The 13,429-nt window shown below is 42.7% G+C and overlaps 1 protein-coding gene across 7 annotated transcripts in view; it reads right to left on the reverse strand.

Moving 5' to 3' along the window:
- The window catches only part of ZNF532 (zinc finger protein 532), a 106,663-nt gene that overhangs the window by 23,075 nt on the left and 70,159 nt on the right, over positions 1–13,429 (reverse strand). For all 7 annotated transcript variants that reach the window (XM_034996102.1, XM_034996108.1, XM_034996104.1 and 4 more), the window contains 2 exons: positions 9,037–9,199; positions 4,829–5,110 (listed from right to left, as the gene is read on the reverse strand). In XM_034996102.1, coding sequence (XP_034851993.1) covers positions 4,829–5,110; positions 9,037–9,199 — 445 coding nt within the window. The remainder of the gene's footprint in view (positions 1–4,828; positions 5,111–9,036; positions 9,200–13,429) is intronic.

A 13,429-nucleotide genomic window follows, 5' to 3' on the forward strand; every position in this document is an offset into this window, starting at 1 on the left:
TGGATTTGTATTAGTAAAAAAATACATATGCATTAGAGAAATTAAGACACTAGCTACTAAATAAATAACTAGCATAGCTGGAACTACGTTTCTGAATCTTAAAGACAAAGCTACTGAAGATCTTTGTTCTGATGTGGAACTCCATACAAAATATTTTTAGTAAAAATTTTTTGGATGGGAATTGAGGAGAGAGGAAAAAAAATCAGAAACAATTATTGAAACAAAAAGAGGCCATCTTAAAAGAGACAACAGTGAATTATCCTGACGTAAGTTTTTAATTTATGCCAGGTGGGCTTATTCCTAACTCAAAATCTTTTCTCCAAAATAATTATATTAGTAGCAATAACACCAAAGCAAACTGCTGTATTGTGGCTGGCAGAATGTGTTCACGTTATTCTCGCAATTATATATACACATAACATTTATTTTTTAAGGCATGATTACAGTATTAAAAACAAATATCCCTTCACGGTGCAGTGAGTCAGAACGTTTACATAATGATATTTCACTGGGTAGTCCGGTGAAATCAGATCCTTCCAATAACTTCTCGCCTGGTGGAAGTAAAAAATTATGCTCTCCTGGGACATTTAGCCAGATACAATTTTCAAATCCCTCATAATTTCACATTTATGTCTCACCTTAAATCCAAAAGGACTGGAAGCTGCTTATCACCTCACAGGTAGTTCCCTCTAGGTACCTACAGCACGGGACACCTTGCACTCACTAAATATGTATTACTCCCATTTTAAAGAAGAGAAAGTTAAGTCTAAAGGGGGGGTAAGATGTCTTCCAAGTCAGCACTCATTCTTTGATCCATTAATTCGAGAAATATTTATTGGCTTACTATGAGCTAGGGACAGAAGGCCCACAGATATTTTGGATGGGAACTTGAAGAGAGGAAGAAAGCATAAAGCATCTATTGGGAGAAAGAGGTGAGAAGCAGCCTTCACAGAGGATAAGAGTTCTGGTAAGGAAAGCACAGGGTGCCGTGGATACACGTAGGAAGAAGGGACCAAGGAAGGCTCTCCAGATGAGGTGATGTCTAAGCTGAGACCCAAAGGACTAAGAGTAGTTAGACACCAGAGTGGCGCGTTCCTTCAAGGTAACGAACACCACCCGAAAAGCCCCAGAGACGAATGGGCGAACGGTGTTTCAAGCAGGTGGGGCAGGGACGCCTGGGTGGCTCAGTCAGTTAGGTATCTGCCTTTGGCTCTGGTCATGATCCCGGGATGCTGGGACTGAGCCCCGCATCAGCGGGGAGCCTGCTTCTCCCTCTCCCCCTATCCCTCCCCTGGCTCATGCGCTCGCGTGTGTGCTCATTCTCTCAAATAAATAAATAAATGAAACCTTTTTAAAAAATAAATTGAATAAAGCAGGTGGAGCATTTGCGTTTGTCCAGCGTGCCCCATGCGAGATACAGCTGGCGGAAGGGGGATCAGGGGAGACCCAGCAAGCCGCCGGACAGCTGAGGCCAGTGGGCACGCAACACTGCGCATCTGGAGCTGCACTTAAGTCTCTCTGGCTGCAGAGGGAACCTTCATCAGGCAAAACAGAGTTGCCTGAACAAAGATGGACAACGGGTGGACTACAAGGTATGAAATGCATGGAGGAGGGAGCGGCCTGGGGAGAAGGAAGGAAGTGTCAAGTCAGGTCGCACACCAAGCTTTTGGCGGCAGAAGCTGGGGGCTGGGGGCAAGCCCGGGTTCCCTGTCGGACAGGCTAAGAGCGCCTGTGAATTATCCAAGAAGCTGAAATACTTGATAAGTGGTTGGATTTGGGGACTGGAACGCAGGCAAGAAACCACAGCTGGAGACAGAGATTTGGAAGTTATCTGCACGCATATACGGGAAATGAAGTCACAAGAGTAACTGAAATTTCCCAGAGAGAGAGAGTAGACTGTTTCCAGGACAGAAACCTGATGGGTGCTCCAGCAATCGTGAGAAAACCCAGGAGGGAGAGCAGTATTCAACACTTAGGGTAGAAAATGCTTTTAGGAAGACCTGCCAATCATGTGAAATACTGTGCGGGCGGCGGCGGGTAAAAATCAAGGTAAAGACCGAAAAATGTCCAGTTGCCTTGACAATAAGGAGGTGGGTATGGTGAGCTGACACCCAAAGGTGGGCAAGGAGGAAACAGGAGTGGGAAAGTACAGCCGGCAAAGTACCTGCTTGGCCATCGGAAAGGAGGAAAGAGAAAGGGGCAGACAGCAGGAGATATGAAGTGTGGGGGTTAAATGGACCAGAGGTGACGGGAGTATTCGGATAGGAGGGAAAAAGAAAAGAACGGGAACAGACAAGGAGTCTGTAGGTGGGCTGTCTGGGAGGGCAGCGTTCCAGTCTGGTTCAGAATGGCAGAACTTGATCACTGGTTTCTGACGCACGGTCAGCCCTCTGTTCATTTCACTGGTTTATATGAAGACATTTCTTTCCCTTCCCCACCTCCCTTTAGTTCTCTCCGGAGGCCGAGTGAGCAGCATGGAAACTGAAATCTAATCTGATCTGCCTCCTTCCAAAAGACAGCATCTCAACTTCTTCAATGCTAATCCTAAAATCCTACTAAGCCCAACATTTCCTCTGGATGAACGGCTGCTTCTAATGGAAATACATGCGCTGCGCACGGCCCACTCAGGGTGGGGTTTGACGCTTCTGTCCTAGAGCAAGTAGCTCGAGCTAAGGGTTAGACTTCATCCCACCCAATCTGTCTCAGAGCTGTCCCTTCATCTTATATTCTAGATCCAGTAATTGTTGGATGTGCAAGATAAAGGTAGTTAAAAAAAAAAAAAGAAGAAAGAATTTTGAAATGTTCCAAGATGGATACAAAAATCTCAGATGTATAGGAAATGAAAGCACTGGACTACTAGATTGAGGTCTGCTCCTGTTTTAGCATTTGTAAAATCCAGTTTAGGTGCCAAGAAAAAAAAAGCCTTTTCCTAGAATCACCACATCAGGCTTGGAAAGATAACTACAGGTAGTGTATTCATGCAGTAGATTAACCAAGTACTGCCCCTTAAAAACTACCCCATATTTGCAATGAACATTCTGGAATGCCGTGGCCCACTTGGAGAGCCTAAAGGTGCGATGATTACCGTAGGCCATGTGCCAGCAGAGCTATATATATTCTGTTAAGTAAGTCATTTTTACGTGAGGAGACACTGAATTAAGTGTAGTCAGACCAAATAAAAACATGTCAGCCACATGAGCTGCTCAAATAAAATAGTATCAATGAGATTATGAAGTAATGCTTGAAACACTTAATTTAACAAACTTTTTTTTAAAGATTTTATTTATTCATCTGAGAGTGAGCAAGCGAGCGAGTGAGTGCGCGCTCCGTGCCCATGAGCATGAGCAGGAGAGGGGCAGGGGCAGAGGGGGAAGAAGACTCCCTACTGACTAAGGAGCCTGACCCAGGGCTGACCCCAGGACCCTGAGATCATGACCTGAGCCAAAGGCAGACGCTTAACCAAATGAGCCACCCAGAGACCCCTAATTTAATAAACTTTTCAAGGATCTAGTGTATACTAATTACAAGCCAATTCCTAGGTACTTTTTACACAGGTTCCCCAAAGAAAACGATTTGGTTTTCCTGCCTTAAGTTAAAGCAGTTAAGATGGTTTCTTTAAAAGTATGCTGGGGGCACCTGGGTGGCTCAGTCGTTAAGCGTCTGCCTTCGGCTCAGGTCATGATCCCAGCATCCCGGGATGGAAGCCAGCATCAGGCTCCCTGCCCGGCGGGAAGTCTGCTTCTCCCTCTCCCACTCCCCCTGCTCATGTTCCCTCTCTCGCTGTCTCTCTCTTTCAAATAAATAAATAAAAATCTTTTTAAAAAATAAATAAATAAAAGCATGCTGTATCTAAACCCAATGATGGATCATAGTATCACTAAGAGAAAGAAGCTGGTATTAGGTGCCTCAGGATTCGATACAAAAATAATACACCTATTTGTATCTAAAAATTCAACCTGATCTAATCAAACTTCTAGGAATTATGGGATAAAGAGAAGCAAATTAAACAATGTCAAAAGGAAACAATTACCCACGTCCAGAAATGTGCACAAATATCTACAGGACGTGTAACCCAATTTTTCCAACAAATCAACAGCAAGTAGAAAAATAAAATAGAGGGAGGGCTACTACAGAATAAGAGATTTAGGTTCTCCAAAAATCAAATGCAGTGCAGATTCGTTCTGGATCCTAACTGAAACAAACCAACTTTAAGACTGCCGGAACAGGGCGCCTGGGTGGCTCAGTCGTTAAGCGTCTGCCTTCAGCTCAGGTCATGATCCCAGGGTCCTGGGATCGAGTCCCACATCGGGCTCCCTGCTCAGCAAGAAGCCTGCTTCTCCCTCTCCCACTCCCCCTGCTTGTGTTCCTGTTCTCGCTGTGTCTCTCTCTGTCAAATAAATGAATAAAATCTTTAAAAAAAAAAAAAAAAGACTGCCGGAACAATATTACAAAATTGTCTTGCTGGTTTCGTGAGGTCTAATAAAGGGTATTAAAAAAAAAATCCCTATTAGTTGGAGATGTGTACTTATTTAAAAAAGAGAAAGAGTATATATAAATATTGCAACTCAGATTTTTCAGTGACTTTGAGTTACAGAGCTTCTCCTGGATAGCTTAAGGAAGGATGAGGTATCCCTTCCTCACTACCAAACTCAGGAAAGAATCACATTAAGTTATACAGATACTCCTAACAGTTTCCCAAACATCAATTTCTTTTTCTCCTTTCTTCCTTATTTGTTAATTAGTGGCAGAGCCGACCAAGGACCCGAGTGTTAGAGGTCTGCCAATCCTGTGCTCTTCCTCGCACCCATGGGTGGCCTCTTGCTCTTACCTTCCCGTGCTCCTTCCTCACGTGGGAAATGTAAACATCTCTCTGTGTGAACAAGCGGTCACACTCCCAACACGTCCAGCCAGGACTGGCTACTTTCTTGGGTTCCATGGATTTTTTCACAGGTGACGGAGACTTCTTTTCCAATTTCTCTTTCCCGTTCATGGATCTCGTATCCTCTTTGTTTTGATTTGCTGAATTCTGAGTTGCAGGCTTAATGCTCAAAGGCAAGTTTATACCCAAGTTTGGAGGCCCTTCAATACTTTTCAATGTTCCATGCATAGACTATGTTACAAAAAGAGAAGAAAGATCTATCACAAATGGTTACCATGGAGAGAAGCACATGTAGACTATTCTTAACACATTACAGATATTCGAAAAGGATTTTATATTCATTCAGAAACATTTCTTAATAGAGCAAGAAGAAAATCTAAGCAAAATATATACTTAAAAAGAGATAGAGGGGAATTAACTTTTATGGTTGCTCTAAATTATGCATTTCTAGTTCCAAATAACTTCTGAAAGCTTATTTGCTTGTGCCATTTTTAAATTCTTAAAAAAAAAAAAAAAAGCCTTCTGCATGGCGTCTAAATTATTCCTGGCTGTCTATCCTCCCCCAGTGAACCAGTGAGTCCTCTCTGCAACAGACTCTTTCTGGGGAAGAAGACGCTTACTTTCACACCTACCCAGAAGCATGGGACTAGGCTGATGCACGGGTAGGTGTTCAAGACCCCCAGCCAACCATCTTTCACAAGCACCTGAGACAAGAGCAAAGCCTTCTCCCTCCCTTTCATACCTTCCACATTCTTGGGACCATTTTAAGAGTTTGGGTTTTCGTTGGGGTTTTTTGGGGGGTAACGTCAATATCCCTACATCCTATCCCGATCTATCTCTTCTTACCGATACCACCCAGACTTACACAGTAGATACTCAAAAAGCCTCTTACAATTGCTCAGCTGTTTATTATCATTAACATAACAGCCACAACAGCTATCCCACTTAAACTCGAAGGATTCCAAATTCTACTGGGGTAAAATTGGTGCCATGTGATTCTAAAGATCAGTGTGCTTTGTTTTGTTTGTGTTCTAGAAGCAGAGTCAAAAAAAAAAAAAAGGGAGCACGTAAGTCTGTGCCTCAGTGTAGAATTTATCTTTGAACAAGGCCTTCTCGTGTTGCCAGCCTTCAGGCTTGAGTCCTGAACCTACAAACCCTACAGAAAGGCACATGACACACATTTCCTCAAGGGCTCTAGACCTCCTACATCCCACAGGTCCGCACTGAGTAGATCCCGGCTCCATGTTCCTTCCTGAATGTTTGAGTCCGAAGCGGCTCCCTCAGGGTACTCTCCATCATACCTTCCCAGGCAAGGTCACCTCTCGTCAGTGCAGAGAACTCGCCGACCCTCCTCACTGTCTTACCCAGGAAGGCAAAAGGGGGTTCAATAATTTTCTCATGAGCAGGGGTGACAAGTCTATCCAGAGGATCCTCAAACTGGTCTCTAAAAAAGGGCCTGGGGGGGGGGGCACCTGGGTGGCTCAGTCGTTAAGCGTCTGCCTTCGGCTCAGGTCATGATCCCAGGGTCCTGGGATCGAGCCCCACATCGGGCTCCCTGCTCTGCGGGAAGCCTGCTTCTCCCTCTCCCACTCCCCCTGCTGTGTTCCCTCTCTCGCTGTGTCTCTCTCTGTCAAATAAATAAATAAATAAAATCTTAAAAATAAAATAAAATAAAATAAAAAAGGGCCTGGGTGGAAAACGTCTCATGTTCTTGGGCACATGAAAATCTGCGGCGAGGCGAGATGTGATCTCGGGACAGCCAAAATCCAAGCACTGCCACCCCACAGGGCAGAGACTTTGGGGTTTCCAATGGCCTTTTTCAAAACAGAAGCCAAGTTTTTACCTTTTTAACCATTTAAAGCCCAAAGAAAACAAAACCCAAAATCTTCTAGTAAACTTTTCCTAAGTTTCTAGGCAAATATGTTTTTACGAACTAAGAAGTTGAGGAGAGGCTCATGTATTGAAGTGTTCTTCTGTGAGTTGGCCTTACTGTGCCCTAAGAATTACAGGAAAGCGGCAAAAAGTTCTGCCGTGACAAGAGGACAAGGCCATGTGTGCCAAAATGGGAATTTCTACTTTACATCATTCCATTTTCACATCATGAAGTAAAAGTAATATCATTTATTAAAAGCAAAGGTTTTTTTTTTAAATAAAAGAAATACCACCTAATTCTTTTAGAAATGATTTTTCCTTAGGTCCTGTAACAACAAATAACTTGAACAATTGTAACTTGAAAGTTTGCTTTAAATGTAAATGCCAACATGCATACAGGGAATCCCACACAGTGAATAAATCTATACTCTGCAAGAAAAAATGATACGAACTGGATTAAATTAGGCAAATAAAGATCTACCTTTAAATGAATACATACGGAGGGCAGGGAACACTGTTCCTGTCCTGCTTTTCTCTTAATTTCTTCCTCAAGAAAAACTGAACAGCACAGGTATTAAGTGATATAAATAAACTCACAAGAACTAATACAGATCTTAAAAATAAAAACAAAAATAGGATGCCCCCAAAACTTTATTCCTACCCATCCCCAAACACATAAAGGCAGGATATTTTAAATGTATAGGACATACTTGAAATGAGAATATAAGTGAGTATTCTCAATGTTTTTCGTATCATGTAGTCTCGTAAAGGTTCAGATGAATAAAAACAATTCTTTCGTCCTTGTGGCCACAGGATTTTGCCACTCCTCTTCAGTCTCTATTCTTGGAACCTTGTATTCCTCCAAATTCACTATTAACACAAGGAAGACCCTAACCACAAGGTCGATGACCCCACTTCCAGATGTAAACATGAGTTCTAGAAAGCAAATACCTTAAAAGCCTCTTAAGAAGTAACTTTTCTTTCTTTTTTCTCCCCCCTACCCCCGTTAAAAACTATGTTAAAATATTTGGGTCTAATTCCAATGTCACTACATTTTTATGAGCAGTTTTTAGGGTTGTTGTTTTTTTCCTGATCATTCATTAAATAAGTATTTGTTGTCAAGACAGTTTCGTAATTTTAGTGAAAACCTTTAAAATATCTTAAGAGGATTTTACTGTGTACTTTAAGTGATAATGATGAAATGTATCTCCCATGCATTGACTCACCAGAGGAATGCCAGAGAGCCACTACCTTAGCCCGGCCGCCAGTGAGCAGACCCTCCAATGAGCAGACGTTAGGTTCTTTGCAATAGGCAGTTATGCTACGTGAGCTCACATATGCTCAACACAGGAAATTTCAAGGATTAACAGTCCATTCATTTAACTAAGATGAGACTAGACGAATTCAGAGACCTGATCTGTTCACCTTTCTTGTATCCCATATTTAAAAAGAGAAGAACTAAGAGGAAGAGAGATGGAGTTCATGATATCGGGCCGCCGTTGCCTTCTCTTTTTAAAAAGTCAAGTCACTTTAAGCTCTGAGAGCTGATGGATATTATCTCCTAATCACACAGGAATAAAATTGCTTAACCTTTCACAGTGGGCAGTTAAGAGGCTAGGACTAAGCACTGTCCTTCATGAGCTTAAAAGGCTGTAAAGAGATTTAGGTGCCCCTTTTGGGGCTTGGAGGGTGGGGGTTATCCAAACTGGACATATATTCATTTCATTAACTGAATACTTGCCAGGGGCCAGACACTGCTATATCCTACACATTTTACTGTCAATTTACATGCAACCTTGATAGAAAAAAAGACTAAAAAAAAAGATCCAGGGGCATCAATTATAATGTAAATTAACCGCTTACATAATCTCAAGGGAAAACCTTTATTTTTCTAAATACACCAATATTTACAACGAATTAACACAATTCGTCAGAGTCCCTGTCTATTTCTAAATCCTATACAACACAGACTTCTCAGAAAAAGTAAACTTCAGAGTCATCATTTTCACATGTAGGGAAAAAAAAGAACCCTAACACATTTTCTTTGAGAATCATTTGTTACTCTGCACTGATCTCTCACCGCATGCAGATTGGGACTCGGGAATAAAAAGCATCAGTCAAGTATATGATGGCAGTATTCTGTAAATTGCTCTGTACCAACAACCAGCATCCATCCCTTCCCTCTACAGCATGCACGCTTTCTCTTCATCTGCAGCGCTGCCTTGACTTATGATCAATGAATGGGTCTGCAATTTACGTAAAGGACACAAGAGATGCGCACACACCTTGATATGGTCCATCATGAGTTGCTTCTGTGCATATAAAAGAGAACAGTCTGGACACTTGAAAACAGACACCTTCTGGTTTTCGATGTGTTGGTCAAAGTGCCGATACAGCAGGGTTTGCAGGGTAAAAACAGTGTCGCACATGGAACACTTATATATTATTCTAAAACAGAAGAAGTGCGTGGAAATGTCAGTCAGCCCTCGTCTCTGAAGCCAAAGGAACTGCTACTTTACATCTCATCTCAAGAATTCAGGTGGCAGGAGCAGCGAGAACACATAAACACGGTAAAAAGAACAAAACAGTTTAGCTTTGAAACAAACTTTTAGAGGCAACTGGCGTCACTCAAGTGCAGATCGCATTCTGAGTAAAGACGCATTCAACCACATTTGCATAGAAGTCTAAATTAATGACCATTTTACTACTTACAGATCTATAGAGGATATTTGTTTGTACAAGATCTTCACTCGTTAGTTACTTTAACACAGAGCAAAAGCACTCTTGATTTTTTTTTTTTTTTTTTTTTACGTATTCTTTAAGAGAAGACAAGGAACGCAGCTGGGTGGTGGTCCCCTAACTTGAGAAAGCATTTGTTAACGAACTAAGTAGGGCTGTTCAGCTCCGATGCCTACGTAAGATCTTACTTGTCCCAAGTTTTCTTTTCGAGTTAGGGGCAATTTTACACTTGAATTGCAGTATTCCTCTACACGTTCTCAACACAGAAAGCCCTACACCAGTAAACAATTATACACCACCACCCCCCACCCGCCAAAAAAAAAAGACAGAAAGAAAGAGAAAGAAAAATAATCCGAACCAACTGTTGTTTCAGTTTGCACATCTATTGTGCTTAAAATGGTTTAAAATACTGTCCGTTACACTTCCATACCTGATGTTACTGCCAAGCTGCCTCCCTAAACTAATCCAATAGACCTGAGCCTTCTGCACATAATCCCATCCAACCATCAAGACCTTCCACTGAAGCTCAGGCAGGAGGGAAAGTACCAGACTCCCCAGCCACCAACCTCCACCCCCAGGGGCTTCGCTGCTCACTTAATATGCCTACAGTAGGTCCCCTTCCTCCCGTAACTGCCCCAGGTCTTCCTGGTCCTCAAGGGAAACCCTAGGGACACCTGTGCCCTTTGAAGAGCTATGAGAACAGGCACAAAGAATCCTAGGGAGCAGTTGAGGAAAATGGCAGAGAAACACTGATGGAAGGTACAAGTCAGAGATGAAAAAAGCAGAGTTGAGATTCCATTTGCTATTTGCACAGCAAAGCCAAAGAAAGGAAAGCCTCTAGAAACCACGGGTCTTTCCTCTCAGGGTCTTCAGAAAGCACATCTCGCTTCATAGTTCTCCGTCAATAAATGACAGATTTAACTTTTTTTTTCCTTTTCCCACACAGAATTTATAAATTTAACGGGATTCAGCGGCACATGTTTTTACAACGTCTTGACATATTAGTAACTTAGTGCACACTTGATTGGGGAGGGGAGGGGACTTTCAAGGACTTCAGGACGTCACCACATGGGGTGCCATCATTAACTGTACCAAGTGTGACGAGGATGTTCATTTCCTCACTATTTAAAATAGCTCAGAATTGAAAATAGTCCAAACACGCAGTAACATCAAGTAGTGAAGTAAGAGCAACGATGTCATTTTTCACAAATTATGCTACAGACACATTACCAGTGAATGGAAAGATTTTCGTGGAAATTCAAACAACAGGGAACAAGACAGTATGCATGATACGTTCACATTTTTTTAAGGGTGCAGAAAAGACATGGAAGGTTACACAACTGTCATCATCTCTGCCAGATGGTACTACAGGTATTCTTACTGTTTTGCTTGTCTGTTCTTCTTGATTTTTCTGGAATTACCACAGAGCAACAAGAAAAAAATAATAGCCCCAGGAAAAGAATGAAGATTTACTAGCTAAGCTAAGAATTTTCTCAGGATTCTGTTCTTACATTTTTTTCGAAAGCACTATTTCACGAAAATGGCATGGCCCATTTTATTCATGCTACATTCCTTTGGGGAGGGGTTTTGTTTGCTTTGACTTTTTTTTTTTGCTTTCCACTGAATAGCAAAGATTTACTTAAGCATTTTTCTGAGGAACAGTTTGCTCGTATAATATTAGAACACCGCCCCACAAACTGCTAACGCATATAAAGCGGGAAGTGGTGACTATATGGCAGAGAGGTCTGGGGGACACCAGCTTGACTAGATGGTGGGGGTCAGCAGCGCTGCCAGAAGCACACATGGGCACTGCCTGTCTCTGATGGAACACAACAAGGAGCCTCCTGCCAAGAGTATATGTCCTGCGTCCAGCTACGAGAAAGCAGCGACAGACGGGGGTCATCCTGAGAATGAGGGGCTGGAAGCCTCTTCGGATGGCCAAAGACATAAGAGGCGGGGGAAGACCGAGCAACCGTTCCAGATGGAAGAACCCTGACAAGACAGGACGATTAAATGCAAAACATGTTCCTGGATAGGATTTTGAACATGAAAGAAAAAAGAAAAAAAAAAAAAAGACATTTTCTCAACTATTAGAGAAATTTTAATGGGATCTACACATTGAGCAGTAATGTAATCAGCACGAATTTCTGACTGGGAGGACTCAACGGGGGTGACATACATGGGTGACCTTTTTGGGAGGAGAGGCAGAACACACTCCAATATTTATGTCATGCTGCCCCATTATTCTTCAACGAGAGAGAAAGAGAGAGACACACACACATGGAGAAAGAAATGGTGGGAGTAAATGTCAGGAATGCGGGCAACTGGGGAATCTGGGTGGAGGGATGTCATCTGTAGAGTTTTCCAACTTTTCTGTAGGACAGAAACTATTGAGAAACGTTAAAATGGTGCTCACGTTAAAAAACAAAGCCCAAATAAATGAACCTCACACACACGAGTTAGGACATGAGGATGGAGCAAACTGTCCAACTACAATGGAAGAAAATCACAGGAGGTAGCCAGGCGTGGTGGGGGGGTGGGGGGAAGCCAGGCAGGACAGTGGGGGGTAAGCCAGGCAGGATGGCGAGGCCTGTTTGTATGCAGGCAAACGCTTGGGCACAGCATGGTGAGGGAACAGAAAGAAACACAGTGTGGCTGGATCCGCAGGCTGTGGGAATGGCGGGGGAGGTCCTGTAGAGTTGCAAAGGGCTCTGAAAGCCAGACCTGTGTGTTTGACTGAATCCTACCCTAGTTGCAAGACTGAGGGAATGGTGGGATAACCAGACTAAGGGGCGGCGGTAGTCCCCTGGAGAGAAGGGGGGAGGTGAAGGGAAGGAGGGGGGAAAAAAAAGAAAATGAAAGCTAAAACCAGGGCGTCTGGGTGGCTCAGTCGGTTGAGTGACTCTTGATCTCAGCTCAGGTCTTGATCTCAAGAGTTCAAGCCCCATGTTGGGCTCCATGGTGGGCCTAACTTAATAAAAACCTTAATATAAAAACCTACTTAATAAAAGAAAGGAAGGAAGGGAAGGAAGGAAGGACGGGGAAAAAAGAAAGCTAAAACCAAATACCCACACTCAGGTCCAACTTACAGCAACCCAAACTCTCTAGAACAGTGTGTAACCCTCTAAACAAATGTAAAAACAAATGGAACCAAAGATTCTAAGCTCAGAAATCACTGCCACAAACCTCCTCCTTCATTACCACTGACCGAATCCAACTAAGTGCAAAGCACTGTCCTGAGCAACAAACAATCCCCACGCCTCCAACAGGTGAGCCATGTCACGGACAGGCTCAGGGAGGAGAGAATTTGCTGGATGTTGCACAGATCCCAGGGCCATGGTTCAAATTCAGCCTCATCTGACTCCAAAGCCTTCCACCATGCCGCTGTTACAATTTAGTACATGCTTGACTTCTTAGGGACTGATTCAGAAACGCTCTGTCTCTTACATAATTCTAGACTTTGGAGGTCTCGCTTCTCCACTTACATACATTTAGAGTGGCAAATAAAAGGAAGGCACAAAATAGCAAAAAACCTACTGTTCATTAGACGTCAAGGAAAAGACGAAAACAGACACAAAACTCTATCACCATGAAATCTAGGAATGGACATTCAAAATGAATCTGGAATCTCCCAGAAAAGACTAAAGGGTCTTCACAATTTTATCGGAAGACAGAAGGGTAACAACCTGACCACACACTGAAAAGCAAGAAACACAGCACTGGAACAGTGCCTGGCACATAAGAAACACTACATAAATGTTAAATAAAAATCTTAAAAAAATACAGAAGTGAAATCTTGCACTGTGCGCTTTTCAATTTGAGGTGCTGGGACGACAGGACGTTATGGGGCTATATTTTTAGACCCCATGTAGTCTCTAAAGAAAATGGGGGAGGGTTATTTTTATATTGATCTTTAAAAAAATTAATGCACACCATTTG

This window comes from Mirounga leonina, unplaced genomic scaffold, assembly GCF_011800145.1.
Source record: "Mirounga leonina isolate KUSES-001 unplaced genomic scaffold, KU_Mleo_1.0 Mir_93, whole genome shotgun sequence".
NCBI lineage: Eukaryota > Metazoa > Chordata > Mammalia > Carnivora > Phocidae > Mirounga > Mirounga leonina.